We start from the raw sequence: 21,976 nt of genomic DNA on the forward strand, positions 1-21,976 counted from the left end.
GCTTTTCTTTCTCGAGGCCTAAATAAGGAATGAGCTTAGTTACAGGAGCTGCTCCCTCCTGTTCTGTTTCCACACACTACTGTGGGTTTGCCCACGGATCCTCATGGGTTTATGTTCAACTGTTCAAACCTTCAGATGGTTCTGTGTGCTGTGCTCAGGCTTTGCTTTTTACTGTTGTTGTATTCAGGGCTGAGAACCATCGGGTCACTGTGTTAAACTACAGCGTGTGTTAAAAAAACCAGGTTTCTCCTCCACACACAAGGAATAGTGAGAGTGCTAGGGATGTCCCGATATAACTTTTTCATTTCCGATATGATACAAATAATGCAGCCTTGCATAACGGCCGATACCAATATTGATTCGATATTAGCATGAATCATACATACTTTTTTTTCTAGTGTGGAATGTTAGAAAAGGTTTGATCATGTGATGTGACCCCTTTATTATTAACTAATTGGTTACATACATTTAAACCTTCAACATAATATCTACAGTATTCTACAATTAAATAAAAAATGAATTGTAAAAAAAAAAAAAATCATAAAATCTGGAAATTTGAATCTGATATCCAATATTCGTTTTCAGGCTAATATCGGACGGATATCCAATATTGATATTGGATCGGGACACCCCTAGAGAGTGGTATGGATTTACTGTTTTATATCATGCTGATCATCTTTATAGATTTGCATTTTGCATCCTTTAGTTCTAAGGCTTTCTGTCATCTTGTATGTGGGAGGAGCTTATGGGAAAAGATAGGAGCATGCGCACAAGAATGCAAATAAACACACACACACACACACACACACGTGCACAAGTTTGATAAAATGAAGGATTTTTTTTTTGTTTTTATAGGAAAATACAGACTATTTAGTAACACTTTATAATAACTATCCATTATAGGTAGTTAATAGATCATTAATAAACTGTTATAAATTGCTATAACAAACTATTAACAACTGATATGTAAAGTGAGTTAATATATACTGCACAGTTATAAATCATTACACTGTTAACATGTTGAAAAAGCAACAGTTTATTAATGATCTATTAACTATATATAAGTAACTTATAATTATTATAAAGTGTTACCAAATATTTTTATTAAGAAAAATGCAAAAACTGACCTATTATAACATGTAACAATTAACAGGACCAAACGTTAATTAATAACTATAACAAGTAGGGATGCACCAAAATGAATCATTGTCTTTTTGTTGTGTTTAAACCATTTTGTTGTGTAATTTTTTGTCATGTTGTGTGTTTTTTGTCATTTAGTATTTTTGTTTCTATTGTGGAAACATTTCTGTAGGGATGTCACAAAATGAAAACCGAAAGAAATGATTATGCTAGTTATTAGTTCCATTGTATTTTTGGCTCAGACTGTGTATGAACCTCACTAAAATTAAAACATTGTATTAATTAGCATTAATGCTTCAAAGAATAAATCAAATAGAAATATATGAACTCTCAAATATTGCTAAAATATTTTTACTCTTTCATGAGGAGGTTTTTCACACGTTTCCATATTAAACGCGTTTTCCACAATTACACGTCACATGACCACTTCTCTGAGAGAAAATATGGTGCGGTACGTAAAATTGTTAGACAGCAAACGACAGGATATTTGTGTTTTTTTAATTCAGTTTTTATTGTGATATTTAGATTATTCACATATCCAAGTGTAATGGAAACACAGCATGGCATTAGAACTATGTACATTCCTCTGCATCTCCAAACTCCGCCCATGTTCCCTGTGATTGGTTGAAATGGTATAACTGCTGCAGCACAGCTGGCTCAGACCCAGAGGCGGAGCTAAGGATGCCAGAATAACCATAAATCTGTGCAGACATCTGCAGTGTACTTAAGTAATATCTGTTGTAAGCATTGACACAGCACTGTCACTATATGTTTCTGCAGACACTCCTTCCACTATTTACAGTATTTATGTACACATTTTCCTGTTCACACTATGCAGCCAATGTTTGTGTGTTTTCCTTGGATAAGTTGGTTATTATTAACACACTATTATCTATTTATAACTGTAGAGGGATGCCACTGGCTTGTGTTTGTGTGAGAAACGGAAATTTGAGATTCAACAGATAATAAATGATAAACCTTCGATATACTGACAATATATTATGTCATCTGTGACTCAGATTCTCTGTAAACAATCTTTCATTCTGTGTGTTTTTGTTGTGTGATTGTGTTGGATATGTCTTTGTCATGTTCATTTCATTTATTAGTTTGTTTTTCTCCAACAGAGAAAAACAATCAGAGATGTTCAAAATTATATACTGTATATATGATCTATATACACTTATAATGGCAATGTTGTCATTTTGTTTACGTTTCTGTCTTTGTTTGTATTGTTTGTGGGTTTTTTTTGAGTCATTTAATATTTTTGTTGTAATTTTTAAATATTGTTTCCATTTTGAAAAAATAATTTTTTGTCATTCTGTGTGGTTTTCTTATTTTTCTTATCTTTTTGTATTTTTGCTAATTTGTTTATTTTTGTTGACATTGTGTGTACTTTTCTGTTTTTTGTTGTGTATTTCATGTCATGTTGTCTACTTTTTTTTACTTTTCTGTAATTTTCTGTTTTTGGAATCATTTAGTATTTTTATTTTTGTCATTTTGTGTAGTTTTGTGGGTTTTTTTGAGTCATTTTGTTGTCATTGTGTATACTTTTCTGTGATTTTATGTATTTTTTGTTGTTTGGGGTGTTTTTGGAGTCATTTAGTATTTTTGTACACTGCGTATTTTTGTTGTCATTTTGTGTATTTCTTTCATGTGTTTGAGTCATTTTGTTGTTTTGTATGCTTTTCTGTCATTTTGCATATTGTTTGTGCATTTTTTGGAGTCGTTCAGAATTTTTGTTGTAATTTTATTTATTTTTGTTGCTTTTGAAAAAACGAAAGCGTATTTTTTGAGTGATTTTGTGTTTTTGTTGTCACTATACTAAGTTTTTTAGTCATCCTGTGTATTTCTGGTCATGTTGTCTATTTTTGTTGCCATTTTGTTACATTGTCATTTTGTGTATTTTTTCTGTATGTTTGGAGTTAATAAATATTTTTGTTGTCATTGTGTTTGCTTTTCCTCAGTTTTCTGTCATTCTGTGTATTTTTGTTGTGTGTTTGTCATTTTGTGTATTTTTTCTGTATGTTTGGAGTCAATGGGTATTTTTGTTGTCATTTTTTGTATTTTTGTTATTGTGTACACTTTCCTGTTGTTCTGTATTCTGTCACTTTAGCATCAGTAATTCAATTCAATTCAACTTTATTTGTATAGCGCAAATTACAACAGTCATCTCAATGCACTTATCAAAATATAAAATTCATAATAAGAAAGAAAAAAACCCAACAAGATCCACATGAACAAGCATTTAGTGACAGTGGGAAGAAACAACTCCTTTTGAACAGAAAGAAGTCTCAGAGGTGGCAGCCATCTGCGTGGACTGGTTGGGGTTAGTGGACAGAAGGACTAACAGAACAGGATAGAGAGATAGAACATCAGTGTTCCAGACTAGTTGAGCCGTGAACCACAGATCAGGAACCATGTCCGCTCTAGCCGTTAAGTTAATGCTATTTTACGGTATACGTTTCAGTATTTAAGTAGGTTTTAAGTTTAGCCTTAAAGGTGGAGAGAGTAGCAGCCTCCTGTACTGATACTGGAAGCTGGTTCTAAAGGGGAGGAGCCTGGTAGCTGAATGTTCTGCCTCCTGTTTTACTTCAAGACACGTTAGGAACTTCTAGAAGACCATCAGACTGAGAGCAGAGTGATCTACCTGGATGATAGGACACTAACAGGTCTCTATAGATATACAGGAGCTAGATCATGTAGAGCTTTGTATGCTAACAGGAGGATTTTAAACTCTATTCTAGATTTTACAGGAAGCCAATGAAGAGAAGCCAATACTGTAGAAATATGTTCTCTCCTGTTAGTACCTGTTAGTATTCTAGCTGCAGCATTCTGAATTAACTGGAGACTTTTTAGTGAGTTACTAGAACATCCTGACAGTATAGAGTTATAATAATCTAATCTAGATGTAACACATGCATGGATTAGGTTTTCAGCATCACTCTGGGTCAAGATATTCCAGATTTTATAGATATTACGGAGGTAGAAGAAGGCTGTTATTGTGATTTGTTTAATATGAGAATTAAAAGATAAGTTTTTTACTGTGGTGCTGGGTGACAGAGTGATGTCATCTAGAGACACTATTTACTCTGATAATTTATCTCTGAGGTGTTTTGGACCAAATAAAATCAGTTTGGTTTTATCCTGGTTAAGAAGGAGAAAGTTACGACTCATCCAGGATGTGATGTCATTAAGACAAGCCTGGAGTTTTAATAACTGATGAGTTTCATCTGATTTCATTGAGAGATAAAGCTGTGTATCATCTGCATAGCAATAGATATTTATATTATGTTCTCTGATAATGTTACCTAGTGGAAGCATATATAATGTAAAGAGTATTGGTCCTAAAACTGAACCTTGTGGAACTCCATGATTAATTCTGGCTGAGGACAGATTATTAACATGAACAAAGTGGGTTCTGTCTGATAGGTAGGATTTAAACCAACCCAGCGCTGTTTCTTTAATCCCAGTCTCTGCAGCAGTAGATGATGATCCACTGTATCAAAGGCTGCACTGAGATCTAAGATCACCAGAACTGAGACCAACCCTCTGTCTGAGGCTAAGAGGAGATCATTGGTTACTGTTACTAAGACAGTCTCTGTGCTGTGATTGGCTCTAAAGCCAGACTGAAAGCTCTGTATAAATTGTTCCTATGGAGGTGATCACATAGTTGACCTGTGATGACTTCCATCCATCCATTTTCATACCCGCTTATTCCCGTTTAACAGGGTCGCGGGGGTCTGCCGGTGCCAATATCCGGCTCTCATAAGGCGCTGGGCGGGGGTACACCCTGGACAGGGCACCAGTCCATCACAGGGCAACACAGACACAGACAACCATTCACTCTCTCATTCACTCCTATGGGCAATTTAGAGACTCTAATCAACCTTACAGTCATGTTTTTGGATTGTGGGAGGAAGTCGGAGTACCTACGCAGCACGGGGAGAACATGCAAACTCCACACAGAAAGGATCCAAGTCCACCCCAGGACCTTCTTGCTGTGGGGTGGACGTGCTAACCACTAAGCCACTGTGCGCCCTCTACCTGTGATGACTTTTTTCAACAATTTTGTAAATAAAAGGGAGATTAGATATTGATCTATAAATGGACAAGTCACTTTGATCAATGGTTGTTTTTTAAGGAGAGGTTTGATTACAGTGGTTTTAAAGGCCTGTGGTTCATAACCTGTTACTAGAGATGTGTTAATATAGTTCATCATATTAGTGCTGATTAGTGGAAGAACATTTTTAAATAGTGGAGATGGGATTAGATCTAAAAGACAGGTTGTTGGTTTAGAAACACTACTGTAACTATTGAGGTCAGTTCAGATAGACCAAGTGGAGTGAAACCATGTAAATAAAAACTGCATGTTGGGGATATTTCATAATAACATGAGAGACCCCGCCCACCACCATCAACCTAAAACTTCAAAGTTCAAACGAGGCTGCAGATCTCTTATTTTCATCCAATCACAAACACACCTGGACCTTTGCAGAGAGATAAACACATGCGGTGGAAATTCATCCACGACTCCTCAGGCTTCAAATATCTTTTTAATGCTCTCTTCAGGGATGCAGTCTTTCAGCTGAGACTCGCTCTGTTTACTTTGTACTCCCCGGTGCTTTATTTCCATTTGAATGAATGTCTCGTGGTGACTTTAGAGATCTCATCTTCAATGTTTATTCTACAGGTTTTCTGGGATTTGGTGTTTTTTAAATATGTATATTGGAAATGAAATCATGAATGACTCGATCATGTACTTTGAATCTTCATATCTGGCTTGATTACGTCTTTATTTTCAAAGTGTCGTACCTCCATGGCGCTGCATTTGATATGCGTGTATTTCCGCTGGAGGCTGTTTACGGCTCTGATTTGTAACGCATAAATGTCATCCTGATTCAACAAGGTTGACTCGTTCAAAGCAGATCTCAAGTGGTGAGCCAAAGTTAGTCCTGTGTCGCTTCATAAAGGCGCTCTGCCACTGCTAACCTTGCCCATAGCGCTGATAGGATGAAAAATGGATAGAAACCCCAAAGGAAGGAAGGAGGAGGAGGAGGGGGAGGTCCATCTGTGAGCTGCGTTCAAGGACAACAGTGTTATTCATTTTGGAACAGTATGAAACAAGTCAGTGTCTTCAGTGGCTTTGGAGAAAAAACCATCCCTGAATGCTTATGTTGTGGTGCCAAACCCACTGTGATGTTGGAGATTAGATGCTAATCATTGACTTGTCTGTGATAGATTCTCATACATAATGAGAAATAATCAATAAATATAGACTGGAGATGGTCTTGTTCTCTAGATTATTCTGAAGCTGTCGAACTGGCCGGATTGTTTTTCACCTTTATTAATGTAATAATAAGGAGATACACTGGTAACTGTTTCTGATTGATTCATGTTGTAATATGACTTCAAACATTTAGCGTTAGCATTAGCTCACTGATTGGAAATCAAAATGTTCTGGACTAATCAGTGGCTTTTAAATACATTCAATCATTCATTTATTTGCAATAATTTAGTTGAATAATATTTTTCAAGATTTGAGATCTTCACTTATAAGGCTAATGCTTAGCTAATGCTAGCCTAATCCTCATGCTAATCCAATTCAATTCAATTCAACTTTATTTATATAGCGCAGAATACAACAGTCATCTCAAAGCGCTTAACAATATAAAATTCATAGTAAGAAAGAAAGAACCCAACAAGATCCACATGGACAAGTATTTAGCGACAGTGGGAAGAAACAACTCTTTATTTTGTTTTTATAACAGGAAAATATCTTTGTTACTGAACCAGGTTCAGAGGTGGCAGCCATCTGCGTCGACTGGTTGGTTAGTGGACAGAAGGACGATCAGACCAGGAAAGAGAGATAGAACATCAGTGTTCCAGACTAGTTGAGCCGTGAACCACAGATCAGGAACTGACATCATCAGCATCAAGACACTAGAAACGGAAAAGAGAGCGGAGGGCGAGGAGAAGACACTGACTGCAGAAAATAATGATACACTCGTTCCTAGTAGTTAGATTAATATTAATATTAAATGTCTTGCAGCATCCTCCATGCTCTGAAATGCTACCACTACGAGGTTTCATCTTGTACTTTTATCTTAATGCTTAATGATAATCCAGTGCTGGGCTAATATTAATGCTAATCTAATGCTATAGGTTAATGCTAAGATAATGTTCATGCTAATCCAGTGTTAGCTTAATGGTAATGCTAATTTAATGTTAAGCTAATGCTGAATTAATGCTAGGTTAATGTTAGGCTAATGCTAATTATTGCAAGGCTAATGCAATTGCTAGATCAATGCTAATTTAATGTTAAGCAAATGCTGAATTAATGTTAAGTTAATGCTAGGTTGATGTTCGGCAAATGCTAACCCTGTGCTAGGTTAATGTCAATGTTAATGCTAGGGCAATGCTAATATAATGCAAGGTTAATGTGAATGCTAAGTTAATGTTAGGCTGATGCTTGGCCAATGTTAATGCTAATTCATTGCTATGTTAGTGTTAGGTTAATGCTAAGCTTATATTAGGCTAGTGCTAAGCTAATGAATGTTTGGCAATCGTTTATCATTTTTAACTTTGTTCTTTACACAAACATGTAGACTCATGATTTATTCATCATCTTTTCTGGTTGATTTCAACTCTTTTTTTCTCCGCCTCGTCCACAGAACCGCTTTCACCTGCAGATGTCGGCCCGCGTCCCTCCATCCACCCTGGGCAGCCTGCTGCTGGCCGTCCTCCAGGGCGGGGAAGGGGTGAAGGAGAGAGGAGCCCAGAGGGAGGGCAGCTGGGGGGGGGCGGCCGTGGTCTGCCCTGGGTGGGACGAGGGCGGTGACGGATTACTGACTCACCTGCAGAGGAACAGTGGATCCTTCTGGCATCTGTGGGATGTAATCAACCTGACCGGCATCATGGGGGGCCGGGACCGACGGGGGGAGGCCAGCGAGGAGAGGAGAGAGGATCAGATGGAAGAGGAGGCTTTAAAGATCATCTCCGCTAGTTTTCTACGTTCCACATCTCCCATTTCCTCAGTTCTCCTCCTGGGTTCTGACCCCGAGTGTCTGTCCTCGGTTCTCAGAGCCGCTCAGAGACTCACTTCGTCGCTGCCGGCGTTGCAGTGGATTATGGGATACCCCATGTCTCCAGATTCCCTTCACACTTTAGGGGGACCCTTGGGACTTTTGGCCTATGGTGAAGTTGGTCGAAAGCCAATAAGCTTCTACATTCGGGATGCTCTGCAGCTGATTGGTCGAGCTGTGTCAGCGGCTACGGCGCTAAGGCCAGACTTAGCTCTGATTCAGAACCTGGTGAGCTGCTACGACGCGTCTGTTCTACCTTCGTCTGGACAGTACCTGGCCAGGTATGAACCCTATAACTAAATCATCTCATCATTACAGTAATTGGCCTGTTATCAACACTTTACATTATGTTTAGCTTTTATAATAATAATAATACATTTATTAGTTTATTTATTTGTGTTTAATTGTTCATTAGCTTCCACCGTGGTGGTTGCTAACCTTCCTGGGGTCAATAAATTAAAAAAAATGATTCTAGTACATGTAAGAACAGAAAAAAATAGACAGTTAAAAATATACAGAAATATTACGTAAAAAGGTACATCAAAATTTTTATTACACCAACAAATAAATCGCACAATATATACATTAATATTGGTAAAAATATGATTTTAAAGCATTTTTAAATATGCAGAAAGTTGACGTGTCTTTCAGATCCCGAGGCATTTTGTTCCATAAGTGAAAACTTATAAATAGATATCAAGAAGAAAAGTTATGTGTATCTGCACCTTATTTTTTTATGTAAGTACTCGCTGCTGTTTATCCTGTTTTTTTATCCTGTAATACAAAATTTTGTTCTTATCGCTACTGTAAAGTTCAAGTTTGAATGACAATAAAGGAAGTGTAAGTCTAAAAGCTCTAAAGAAGAAGAGAGAGACATTGGCAAGTAGTAGGTATTAGGACAATTGGTGACTAATAAGAATGTGCGATTTATCGTAGTTCACGATATATCTTCAAAAACGTTCTCACCGGTAAGAATATGTCATAGAAATAATAAATGCTACAGCTACATGTGCACCTTTGCTCTCACAAGACACTAGCAACCGATCACTGAAAAATCCTACTACAACAGTGACACTAAGGGTGCTTTCACACATATAGTCCCATGTGACCATGTGACCAGTATGAGGAAGAGAGACAAGTAGAATACATGAATGATGTGGGAGTAATACGGAAGGGGGGGGGGGGGGGGGGTGTGTGTGTGTGTGTGTGTGTGTGTGTGTGTGTGTGTGTGTGTGTGTGTGTGTGTGTGTGTGTGTGTGTGTGTGTGTGTGTGTGTGTGTGTGTGTGTGTGTGTGTGTGTGTGTGTGTGTGTGTGTGTGTGTGTGTGTGTGTGCGTGTGCGCTGACAAAGCGGCTCTGAAGATGGATGGATGGATATTTGTGTGTGTGCTGCCTGATGGAGTGCTGGGTTGTGAGTGTGGGTGCGTGCCTGTTGACATGACGACAGAGATGAAAGACCCCCCCATCACCCCATAAACACTTGTAGTACTCTCACAGGGACAACGAGAAGGTTTTATTAAGGTGAAAAAGTTACTTAGTTCTGCTTTAAAGCAGATTCATTGTGTAGGACCACAATATTGTCATTTTCTATTTTGTCAAAATAGAAAACTCATTATATTTTAAATCACAATATATTGCCCAGCCCTGATCCCTAAATATTCTGTATGAGCGACTGCACCAACATGTGCATCCACCAACAATCCTGAGACGTTGGAATTACTGACGGATGAGTAAATATGTGTTAGCTTGTTAGCTTTCCCACTGACACACACTGACACACACTGACTGTCTGTAAAGGAGATACTAGGGTGTGTTTTATTTGACTCTCTGGTGGTTGCCCTTTTCTGTCCTCTGCACTCGCAGCAACTTTTGAAAAGCAGTCGTGTTGGAGGTGGATGTAGATACAGGGAGTGACACCACAGGGTGTGTGTGTGTGTGTGTGTGTGTGTGTGTGTGTGTGTGTGTGTGCATGGTGTGACGATGACAGGATATAACCTTATGTAACCTTGTTTAGCTAAACTTAAATAAACTACAACACCAAACTTCTTCTATCCGTGCTGCTATAAATTCCCTAAAGTAGGTTAGATATTTTTTTGCTAGGCTGGTTGATACGGATATATTCTTAAATGGAAACAACAAATGTGACTTCCATGGTCATGTGGTACAGGTGGGATTGGATTTCTAGTCGGGCGCCCTGAGGCCACCACACTGAGCACATGTGGCGTGTGCCAGCTGAGTCTGGTCCTCAACACCCGCCTCCACAATCTGGAGCTGGACGCTCTTCAGTTTTAGTCCTGGAAATGTCAGAGCCATTGGACATGGAGAGAATAATGTGTTATAATATAAAAGAACTGTCACTGCAGTTATTAGTGGAGTGTACGGAAATAGGTTGATAGGAATGACAATGTTTACACTCTCCAGCTGGAATTTTACAAACTTAGAAAATAAGAAAAATGTCCAAGCATTTTTTTAGACGTATCAAAAGCATTTAACTCTGAAATTATAATATTTTATTATTATTCACATAAAAATATAATTACTCTCATGAAAGTTGTAATTGAAGAAGTGGAAAAAATTGCAAAATTGTTTCAAATGAACAAACTGTCTTTGGACATTAAAATAATGTCAGGTCAACTTGTTTTCTTGGTGTAAATATTGATGAAAAATGTATCCTTGAAACCTCATATCTCGTGTGTTAAATCAAAGTTTTTGGAGTCATTTCAGTGTATTTTTACCATCGTTTCATGTGTATTTGAAGTAGTTTACTCTTTATTATGCAACGACTATTGTAATGTATAAGGTATGTAATTATAACTATGGACAGCTGCTCACATGTTGAGGCTTTATGTTTTATGGGGATTCATTTTATTGCAGTAGTTTTACGCACAAAAAAGACGATAAAAAACAGAATCAAACCGTTTATAACACTTTACCATCAGCTAGAAACATCTTTTCATTGGACATGATAAACTGATTAAAAGGTCCCAAAAAGGGAGAACAGACCTCCACTTTTATAGTGTATATATTGAAGGCTATTAGCATTTAGCTAATCTTCCACGTGCATGTTTAGGGACAAAATAACCAGAAATTACACAAAAGGAAAACAAAAAACACTAAATGACTCTAAAAATGTGAACAAAATTACTCCAGAAACCTGCAAAACGACAACAAAAAGGTGCATTATGATCACAAAATACAATAAATGACAATAAATATAAATGTATGTCAAAAGAAATACAAAAATAACTTTTGATGACTCCAAGACATACAAAAACTCCAGAAGACTAAGACTTGAAAAACAGAATAATACATTAAGTGATAAAAAAAATTACAAATAGCAACAAAAAATATACTGAGATAACTCCAAAAACTCAAAATGATGACAAAGCTTCACAAAATGACCATAAAATAGACACAAAGAACAACAAAATACACCAAATAACTACAAAAATCTGAGAAATTACAGAAAAATACCCTGAATAACTCTAAAAATATCAAAAATGACAAGCAAAAACATAAAGTGACAAGTAAAATGCTCAAAACAAAATATACAAAAAGACAAAAGAAACTAAATGAATAAAAAAATCTACAAAATTACTCCAAAAACTTGCAAAATAACAAAAATCCACAATATGACCACAAAATACACTAAATGACACCAAAAATATGTAATATATATTTTATATAAAATATATGAGCAGAAATGCAGAAAATACCAACAAAATATGCAAGTTGATAGAAAAATGAAGAAAATATCAACAGAAAAACACAAATTTTAATAGGAAATTACAGAAAAATACACTAAATGAGTCAAAAAAATGAGAACAAAAATAATGTGGTGAAAAATGACTCCAAAAACATGAAAAATTACCACAGAAATACAGAAAATATTGAGCTGTGTTACTATGACTACCTGTCAACATTGAGCTGTTGACACAGAGAACCTATGACATCATCAACAAGAAGTTCTACAGTGTGGATGGGAAAAGGAATGGAATATATGTATATATTTTATTTTGGTATCCAGAACATCACCAAAATGTAACATTTCAAGTTATCTAGCTGACAGACAGACAGACACACACACAGACAGACAGACACACACACAGACAGACAGACACACACACAGACAGACAGACACACACACAGACAGACAGACACACAGACACCGCTCTGTGCTTCGCGCTTGGTGAAGGTAAAAATACACAAAACAAGCAGAAAATACACAAAAAGACAACAACACTAAATGACTCCAAAGATTCCAAAAACATGTAAAATAACAATGAAAATGAACACTATATGACCACTAAATACACTAAATGACACCAAAAATATAAAAAATGACAACAGGAATACAGAAAATAACAAGGACTATCAACAGAAATGCATAATATGACAATTAAAACATGAATGAAAACCTGCTTTATGAGGACTCTGTACTTATGACCAGAAATCAAATAAATGTTGTGGTTTCAAACTCATTAAAAGTTGATCAGGACTCTTAAAAAAAGTGTGTCACAGGACTAATGACTAATAAGATGGTGTGTGTGTGTGTGTGTGTGTGTGCGTGACCTTTGTTCCTGGCCTGTCACACACTGATAAAGGAGGTCTCTCTCTCTCCACCCTGCAGCTCTCCTGTGTACGTTCTCCCTCATGCTTTATGTTCCCTCGCTGAGATACAGTCAGAGCGTTGGTCTAGAGAGCGCTAACAAAGCTACAGGAAGTGAAGAGACTTCAACGTGGAAAATGCAATTAACAGCTCAAGGCCCAGGGGACAGAGTGCAGGGGGGGGGGGGGGGGGGTCTGGAGATTTAATATATGCAAGAAAATTTAAAAAAACACCGTTCACTGTGACTGTTTCTCATTCTAAGCAGAGCAGAGGAAGAAATGTGGTGTCAGAATTAAAATCATCCCTCTGTGCTTTTTCCCAAAATACAGCAAAGAGTTGGAAACTAAAAAAGGAAAGAAAAGAGAAGAAAATGTCTCAGAAAAACTAATGTAAGAAGAAGAAACACGAGGCTGTTATCAGTGTGAGATCTGTCAGTCAGAACGTCTCACTCGTCACAGCTGATTCCATCCCCCCTCCAGGAATTAAACACACACACACACACACACACACAGTAAACTTTTATACTAACTAAAGAAGATAAGAGACGCTCTGTGACAGCGTCATCACTTTAGACGCTGACATTCACTTAAAATGCAAAACAACCTGCAGCAGGTCTGAGTGGGAGGAGCCACTAAGGTCTGAGTGGGAGGAGCCAATTACTAACTTTACTTCAACATCACGAAGGCCGCAATATCAATATTAATTCATAATAATGACCAAACTGATCCAAAACAAAGGCTTTAATCTGCTTTTCTGTCATTTTGTATTGTGTATTTTTAATATCTTTTTGTGTGTTTTTGTTGTCCTTGAGTGTTTTATAGTTATTTTGGGTATTTCTAGAGTTTGCTGTTCTTTTGTGTTCCTGAAGTTGTATATTTAACTTTTGTTGTTATTTTTGGAGCGATTTTGTGTACTCATGTTGTCATTTAGTGCTTTTAGTGTTTTTTTTGGTTTATTTCTGAGTGATTTTATGTTTTTGTGTATTTTTGAAGTTGTATTTATTTTTGTCGTCATTTTGCATGTTTTTGTTGTTTTGTGTATTTTTGGAGTCGTATATTTTTGTAGGGGTTTGTTATTATTTTGGAGTATTTCTGTCTTATGAGTCTCTTTTTATTGTCATTGTGTTTTTAGTTATTTTTGTCTATTTCTGGAGAGATTTTATGTATTTTAGTTATAATTTTGTGTATATTTGACATCCTTTGATGTGTTTTTGAATTTTTATTTATTTTTTGGTGTCATTTTGCATGTTTTCTGTGTTTTTAGTCGTACATTGAGAGCAATTTTTTGTATTTCTATTGTTGTTTTGTGTCGTTTGAGTCTCTGTGTATAATTGTTGTCGTTTTGTGTTATTTTGGCTGTTGTATTTGTGTGTTTTTGGAGTCATTGTATATTTTTGTTATTGTGGTGTTTTTTGAGCCATTTTGTGTATTTCTGTTGTTGTTTTGGAGTTTCTGGGTATATTTGTTGTCATTTTGTGTTTTTAGACTTAATTTGTGTAGTTCTGACATAATTTTGTGTATTTTTGCACAAAGTTAGACCAAGGGCCACATGCTGGCCCCCGAACCACCACTTGCAAATGCCTGAACTACACTGTGTTTGTAACTGGTCTGTCTGGGCTTAGATCCAAACATGTCACAAAGTGTTACAGTGAACTCTTCACACTCTTCTGCTCAGACAGGTGACGTGAAGCTTCGCTCACTAATTGATTTTTATTTTTGGCTAACGTTAGCGCTATGCTACGAGTGTGGAGTGGTTTGATACAGTAAATCTTCTGTCTGTTGAATATGATGATTCAAGCGTGTCATTATTACCGTGAGTCTGAGTCATTCCTGCTGCAGGACGTGGTTCTGGTCACGGCCAACACTAGTTCAAATGAAATGAGATGGAAAACACTTTGAAATCACTTTAACTTCAACAAACATTTTTAATTTCACCTTCTGTGATCCAAACAATAACCTGCTTCATCCCAAAAAGGGAGAAATGGGCAACTTTTATCACGTTGGGGCCACAAACAATGTTATTTTTATGAAATGCCACCAATGCCACCAATCTGTTGAAAAACAAAGACTTTAGTCAGCTTTCCTGTCATTTTCGTGGGTTTTTGGAGGTATTTTGTGTATTTTTGATGTCCTTTGTGTATGTTTCTGTCCTTTTGTGTTTTTACAGTCAGAAGTTTTTGTTTTAGGTGTTTTTTGTTGTTATTTTGGGTGTTTTTGGAGCCGTTTTGTGCATTTGTTGTAGTTTTGTGTCAAATGTTTTTTTCTATGTTTATTAGTTGTCATTTTGTGTTTTTAGAGTTATTTTGTGTGTTTCTGAAATGATTTTATGTATTTGATATTGTTTTGTGTGTTTTTGGAACCATTTTGTGTATTTCTGTTGTCATTTTGTGGCAAATGACTCGTTGTGTATATTTGTTGTGATTTTTGTGTTATTTTTGTGTGTTTCTGGAGTGGGTTAACACATGCTACTGGAGGACGTGTTAGCCTTTTATGGTCAGACAGACGCAGGGAGCCAACGTTAGTTAAAATGAAATGGGACGGAAACTACTTTTAAATCAGTGCGTTTTCTATTTCTCCTCATCATCTTCCAGTAATAACCAGGCAGTGAAGAAACGTACACACAGTAGAAACCAAACCCAGGGAATCTTTTTTTCTGTTGAGCAGTCATGCTTTAGTCTAAACCAGGCTGGGAGGCGACAAAATGACCCACACGGTCAATTTGTCCCTTTCATTATCCTCCGGATGTCCTGGTTTTTTCTTTTTTTTATGGAGAGAGTTCTCCAGCAGCAGCCGTTTGAAATATCATCTCATCAATTCACACCCACACCTTTGTGGAGTTAGAAGAACTTATAGCTCAGCGAGGAGGAAACGCGACTACGGTTCACCCTGCGCTTTTTTTTCTATTACGACCACAGGAAACTTGGCCTTTCGTCACCTTGACCCAGACATCATCAACGGTTCTGACACGCTTCAGCACACGCACGGAGCCAGTGATCCGTGCACACTTTAACATTTAAACAGCAGCTCCTCCTACCATTTAAAACGGCCCCTGACAAGCCCCCAATTATCATGACATGATCAAACATCACCATCACGCCAGGGTTGGGCTCAATTACATTCTTCAGTTACAATTATGTTTTCATTAGCCCATGTTCAATTACAATTAAATTACCATTACAATAATCAGCATTTTATCCAATTACAATGAAATTATAATTATGTTTTATCCTCAGGAAGGCAATTACAATTATGTTTGCAATTACTAATTACTCAATTTCAGCCCCAACGGACCCGCCGGCGGGGGCAGCTCCAGCTTCCGTGACTCTCACAGGTTTAAATGTTGTAAAGAATGAATGAAATCACACATTCTATAACTCTGTGATGATAGGAAACTATAGAAGCTACAACTGTAGCCTATACACATTCACAGCACACACACCAGGACATTATGTTCAAAGAGGGAAAACTGGGTGTTTTTTTACTGCTGTGAGTCACAAAATAAACTTAGATCTCTATAACGTAAAACTACAGGCTGAGCTGAATCCACTGAGATACAGGTTGGGTATGTAACAGAAAAAGTCAACAATGATGACAAATGGTGTCGTATCTTTGTTGTTTCTTATCAAAAGTTTCTCCAATGTGCATAAAACTCCATATTTTGATCAATTCAAATGGTGTATTCAGATAAACACCACCATTACACACATCTGAGCTTTTCTCAGTCTAGAAATCCGTTCAATGAGCACTTACCCTCCTTTACCCAGCTCTGATTGGCCAGGGCTTAAGCCACTCCCATAGTGTTTGATATCACCAAGTTCTACAGATTTGGGGTTTTACAACGCAGGGTCAAACATTGTGATTGGTCAAAGCTTTGCTGAATAACAGCCATGTGCAACGGCATCAAAGAGTGGAACCAAAAACAGCATTACGCATGACACAGCAGAAACCTGGATTAATGTTTATTTATAGCCAAATTAATGATGAATCACAGTACTTTTTTAAACCAGCAGAGGGCGCTATCCAGAAGTGTTGGCGGTGCGCGGAGTCTGCAAATACTTTCTTTCTGGCTGCCTTCTACTTTTAAACATGTTCATAAATGATTCCTTACCCCTTTAGCACCAAAGAATATCTGTAATATTACGTGAATATCTGTAAAAGTCAGGTTTTTCTATTAGCTCTGTCTGCTAGCATAGCATCTCTTCTTCACTGCAAGATATCTGCATGGCAACTGACCACTGGGTTACCAGCGCCCTCTGCTGGTCCAAACAAATATCTGACATAAATACAGTGCAGACTGTTTGTTAAGGCACAAAATACATTTTCAGTTGCACTTTTAAAAAGAAAAATAACTATTATGCAGTTTTGCATTGTTTACTATAGAACCAGAATTTAAATTAATAGGCTTCTTCTTCATTTGTATTATTCCTTTATTTATTTCATTCAAGATTTATTTTGACAATAAAAAATAAAAGGAAAACAGTACAGTTTTTTCCCCCAAAAAAATAAAGGAATATTTTTCAGTCATCATTTTTCTACAGTCCCATTTTGTAAAATAAATTGTGAGAGAATCGTATCGGGAGTTGAGTGAATCGTTACATCCCTATTGTTTTATATTTATTTTGTGTGTTTTTGTTGTCGGTTTGTGTTTTCAGTTTTTTTTGTGCTTTGAGTAATTTTGTCTATTTGCTGTAATTTTGTGTGCTTTTATGTAGTTGTCTTGTGGGTTTGTTTGTTCTTGTTCTTGTTGTTTTGGATCGTAGTGTAATGGTTATATTCTTGTATTCTGAGGGTCATTGGTTCTAATCCAACCTGGTCCATCACACCTGCTCCTGTTCTACGTCACTTTGGATAAAATCATCTGTTAAATGAAACTGTGTTTAACACATGAGATCAATAACATCACAGTTTAAAACACGTGCTATCATGTGATCGTAGAGTAGAGGTGATGGACGTTAGCGCCGTGGCCCGGTCACGTTACAGAGCTTCATCACGTCTCCAGTCACATAGATAATTACATGACTGAGAATATTACAATTAAAACTTAATGTGGTGCAGTGAGGGGGCCTCTCCAATCTCCATCAGTCACACACACACACACACACACACACACACACACACACACACACACACACACACACACACACTCTTATGGGTGGAACACATTAAGAACAATCATCCACATTCACATAAATTCCTCCTAAAACCTGCACGAATCATTGTTGCTGAATCAAGGTTGGACTCCATTATAATTGTAATTGCGTAATTGATAATTAATTACAATGGCATAATTTGAATTGTAATTTGAAAGAACTGTTGCTGTCGTAATCATAATTCAATTGTAATTCAGTTTGGATAATTGACTTTGTAATTTGTAATTGCCATGAAAATTCTATAAAAATTGTGAAATATAAATTAACTTAAAACTGGTGAACTATGTTACATATCTATGTACAGTTCTACATATATTTAATAATTATTCCAATATGTTTCATATCAAGCTTTCCCACATTTTACCATATAATAATAATAACGGGTTTAGTGACATAAAAAGGCTCTGATTCCCACACCAAAATATTAAAACCTATATTTAGTGTATTTTACAGCTGACTTATGACATAATGATATAACATAAAGACACAAAATTACAATTTACAAAATAACAAAATTCCTCAAACTCACAAGAAGAATACAAAAAATATTAGAAAAACACAGAAAATGACAATGAAAATAACAGAAAAAAGACCAAATTATTGAAAGCAAAATAATAATACAAAGACATACACACAGAGCCAAGAAGTTATTTTAAAAAAGTTTGGTCAATTACAAACCGAGATATGAATTTTTCAAATTTCACTAATAATCAGACGGTGATTTTTCTATTATTTAAACTAATCCTGAATAAATATATTGATCTGGATCTGATCCAAAATGTAATGAACTTCTACCTCCTGTAAAGGTTAAAATCTGTTAAGTTCTTTTGATGTTAACAGTTAAACAAACAAATAAACCAAAATGTACGTTTATTCTTTTACAGATGATCTAATATTAATGTTTGTCTTTTTTTTTTAAATCCCTCAGCTTTCTGTCCAACTCATCGTTCACTGGAGCCACAGGCCTGATCCAGGTGGACTCCAGCGTCTCCAGGGTCCTGTCGTCGCAGCTCTTCCACGTATGGAGCCTAAAGAGAGGCGCGCTGGGGCAGCCGGCCTGGGTCACAGTGGGCCAGTGGACCAGAGGACGTCTGGAGCTGGAGGGAGGGATCCTGGGCCAGCTGGGGAGCAGCCAGGGCATGGGGGCCGGGGTGAGGGGGGGCGACGGCCTGGGGGACGGGAGTAGCGGGAGCCGCTGGAGACCAGGTCTTTCAGTGGAGGGGAACCGTCTCAGGGTGGTCACTCTAGTGGAACATCCATTTGTCTTTACCCGGGACGTGGACGATGATGGATTATGTCCTGCTGGACAGCTGTGTCTGGACCCCAGGACCAACCGCTCTGATGTCATCAACGCCCTCTTCAATCAACTTCACAACCCAAACACCACCATGGCCGACCTGGAGGGTGTAGGTGAGTTACAAAATAAAAGGATACTTTCATGTGGCAGGATTCTACTGCACTGGTTCAATAGAAAAACATAGAAAATGACAACAGAAGAGTTCAAACGTATAAGATTGATTCCATTACTTGGTGTTATGTGTGATTCTACTGCACTGGTTTAAGGCTAATGGGCTTTATTTCTGTAGGATAATCAATAACACATCATGACTGGAATGTCTGCTTTAAAAAATAAAAAACATCATCCTGAGTCTGTGGTTCAGAGATGAAGATCTTCAGACACAAATCAATAAAAGGTCTGGATGAACGTGTCAAAGACATATTTATTTAGAATTTAATCACAGTAACACGGTTTCATGAATATTTCATTTGTTTCAAAATGACCTAAATTTAAAAGTCAACTATTGTTTTTAATTTTACATTTTAAATGCTTCACATATTTATAAAATCAGGATGTTTACGCTGAAATGATGTAAGATTACATCACAAGGGCATTGTTAGCCACAGTGCTAACCGTTAGCCACCAGTTTAACAGGAACAATCCCATAATAATGTGTTAAACATTATTTATGAATCCTTTAATTTCCTTCAAAACCTCACAACGAATCACAAACAAACTTAGTGTGGTTTGAAAATACGAAACATCATTCACTAATAACTAATGTAGCATGTTTTGCAAATAAGAAACATACCAATCAAAACAGGCAGAATATATGCTCCAAAAATCACGTGACAGTGTATAATTGTTGTTTGTACTTTATGTTTTTTGCATGTGTAAAACATGCTGTTTGATTGGTACTTTTCTTATTTGCAAAACCAAACACATTAGTCTGAGAATGATTTTCTTTTATATTAATAAACCACATCTAGATTACTTTACTGGCTAATGAACATCCCAAAATCATACCAAACATGATGAACAGGGTTAACAGTCAAATACTGTTAGTAATGTTATATTTTTAGACAAAATCGGGATGGTTTCACTGAAATCACGTGAGATTATGTTGCAGGAGCGACGTTAGCCACAACGCTAACCCTTAGCTACTAGTTTAAAAATAAAAAAAATCTGAATCTCGGAGATGCTTCAGCTGTGACGTGTCACCAGATAAACTGATCACCAGTTCAGCTAATACACCAACGTTTTTACATGAGAATGCATTCATAATAATCTGAACCAACACAATAAAAACACACTTCAGATGAAGCTCTGCAATTGTTTTCAGTCACAGGATAACATGATCACTAGTTGAACCGTAACATGTTGCGATTATTGGTGGAATTAAACGTATTCATCCGTTTGTCCCACTTTCTAGACATTCAATCACCAGTTTTACATTTTGTGATGTTTTGTCATATTTTTGTGTTATTGGAGCCATTTAAAATAAATTTAATGTATATTTCTGGATTCTTTGTGTATTTTTCTGTTGCTATTTTTTAAATATATTTGTCATCATTTCGTGTATTATTCTGTTTTTTAAGTCTTAGTCTTTTTGTGTTTTTCTATGTTTATGTTTGTCTTAGTGAATGTTTTCGGTCACAGGATAACATGATCACTACTTGAACCTTGAACGGGTTTATTTATTAGACATATTTGTCCGTTTCTCACACTTTCTTGACATTCAATCACCTGTTTTCTTGTGAACAATATCTTTTTCAAGTGTGATATTGTCCTAAAATATGCATGTGAGGCATTTCAGTGTCATTTTGGGACCAGATTTTAAATAAAGAGAAATACTATTTAAAAAGAAGAAGAGGCTATATTGATTTTGCCGTTTCTGAACGTGAATTCTATATTTTTTGTTCATTTGTTTGCCAATTATGGAAAATCTAAATCCATAATACTGGAGGTTGTTTGAGCTGCTTTAAGAGTGCGAGGCGTGGGAAAGCGTACGTACACTCACACATGGCAGTGAACGTATCCTCCCTTACAGCCAAACTTCTTCTCTAATTGTTTTTAAAAACAATTCATAAACTGAACTGAATCCAATGTTTGTGTTGCGAAGCGTGTGAAATTGATGAAGCATTTCTAATTCTCATTAAATTAAAATTTTTTAAAAGCTCCAGTGATGATGATGATGATGATGTGAATCTTTCACAGAGTCAATAAACAGTTGGAAATGAAGCAGGCCACTATTTTTCTGTTTGAGATTCTATGTAAATCAACTCTTGATGAGTTTCTTCTCCTGAGATATAAACATGGGTATGATTTTAATATGCTTTTCTCAACCTTTTAATCTTCCCTTTGGTGATGTATTCACTTCATAGCTGTGACTCTAACTGTGCTTGTGTAAGAGCAGAGTTATACATTCATTTCTTCTTCAAAAGCAGAGAAAGAGTTGGATCAGTGGTGTAAAACTCGAGGCCCACGGACCTAATCCAGCCTGCTAGAGCTTTATTTTCAACCCACGGGAGGATTTTTGTCCAAAGTAAAAATTCATGAAAATATTTCATTTTCTCCAAATTCCCAAATTCAATGAATTTACCTGATACAGTGGGTACAGAAAGTATTCAGACCCCTTTAAATATTTCACTCATTGTTTCGTTGCAGCCATTTGCTATAATCAAAAAAGTTCATTTTATGTCTCATTATTGCACACTC

The 21,976-nt window shown here is 36.6% G+C and overlaps 1 protein-coding gene across 1 annotated transcript in view; it reads left to right on the forward strand.

Annotated features, from left to right (window-relative positions):
- grin3ba (glutamate receptor, ionotropic, N-methyl-D-aspartate 3Ba) overlaps nucleotides 1-21,976 on the forward strand; it is a 127,890-nt gene that overhangs the window by 64,611 nt on the left and 41,303 nt on the right. Inside the window, exons 3-4 of the mRNA XM_028437193.1 lie at nucleotides 7,812-8,503; nucleotides 18,908-19,389. Of these exons, the coding sequence (XP_028292994.1) occupies nucleotides 7,812-8,503; nucleotides 18,908-19,389 (1,174 nt within the window). The remainder of the gene's footprint in view (nucleotides 1-7,811; nucleotides 8,504-18,907; nucleotides 19,390-21,976) is intronic.

Source organism: Gouania willdenowi, chromosome 22, assembly GCF_900634775.1.
Source record: "Gouania willdenowi chromosome 22, fGouWil2.1, whole genome shotgun sequence".
NCBI lineage: Eukaryota > Metazoa > Chordata > Actinopteri > Blenniiformes > Gobiesocidae > Gouania > Gouania willdenowi.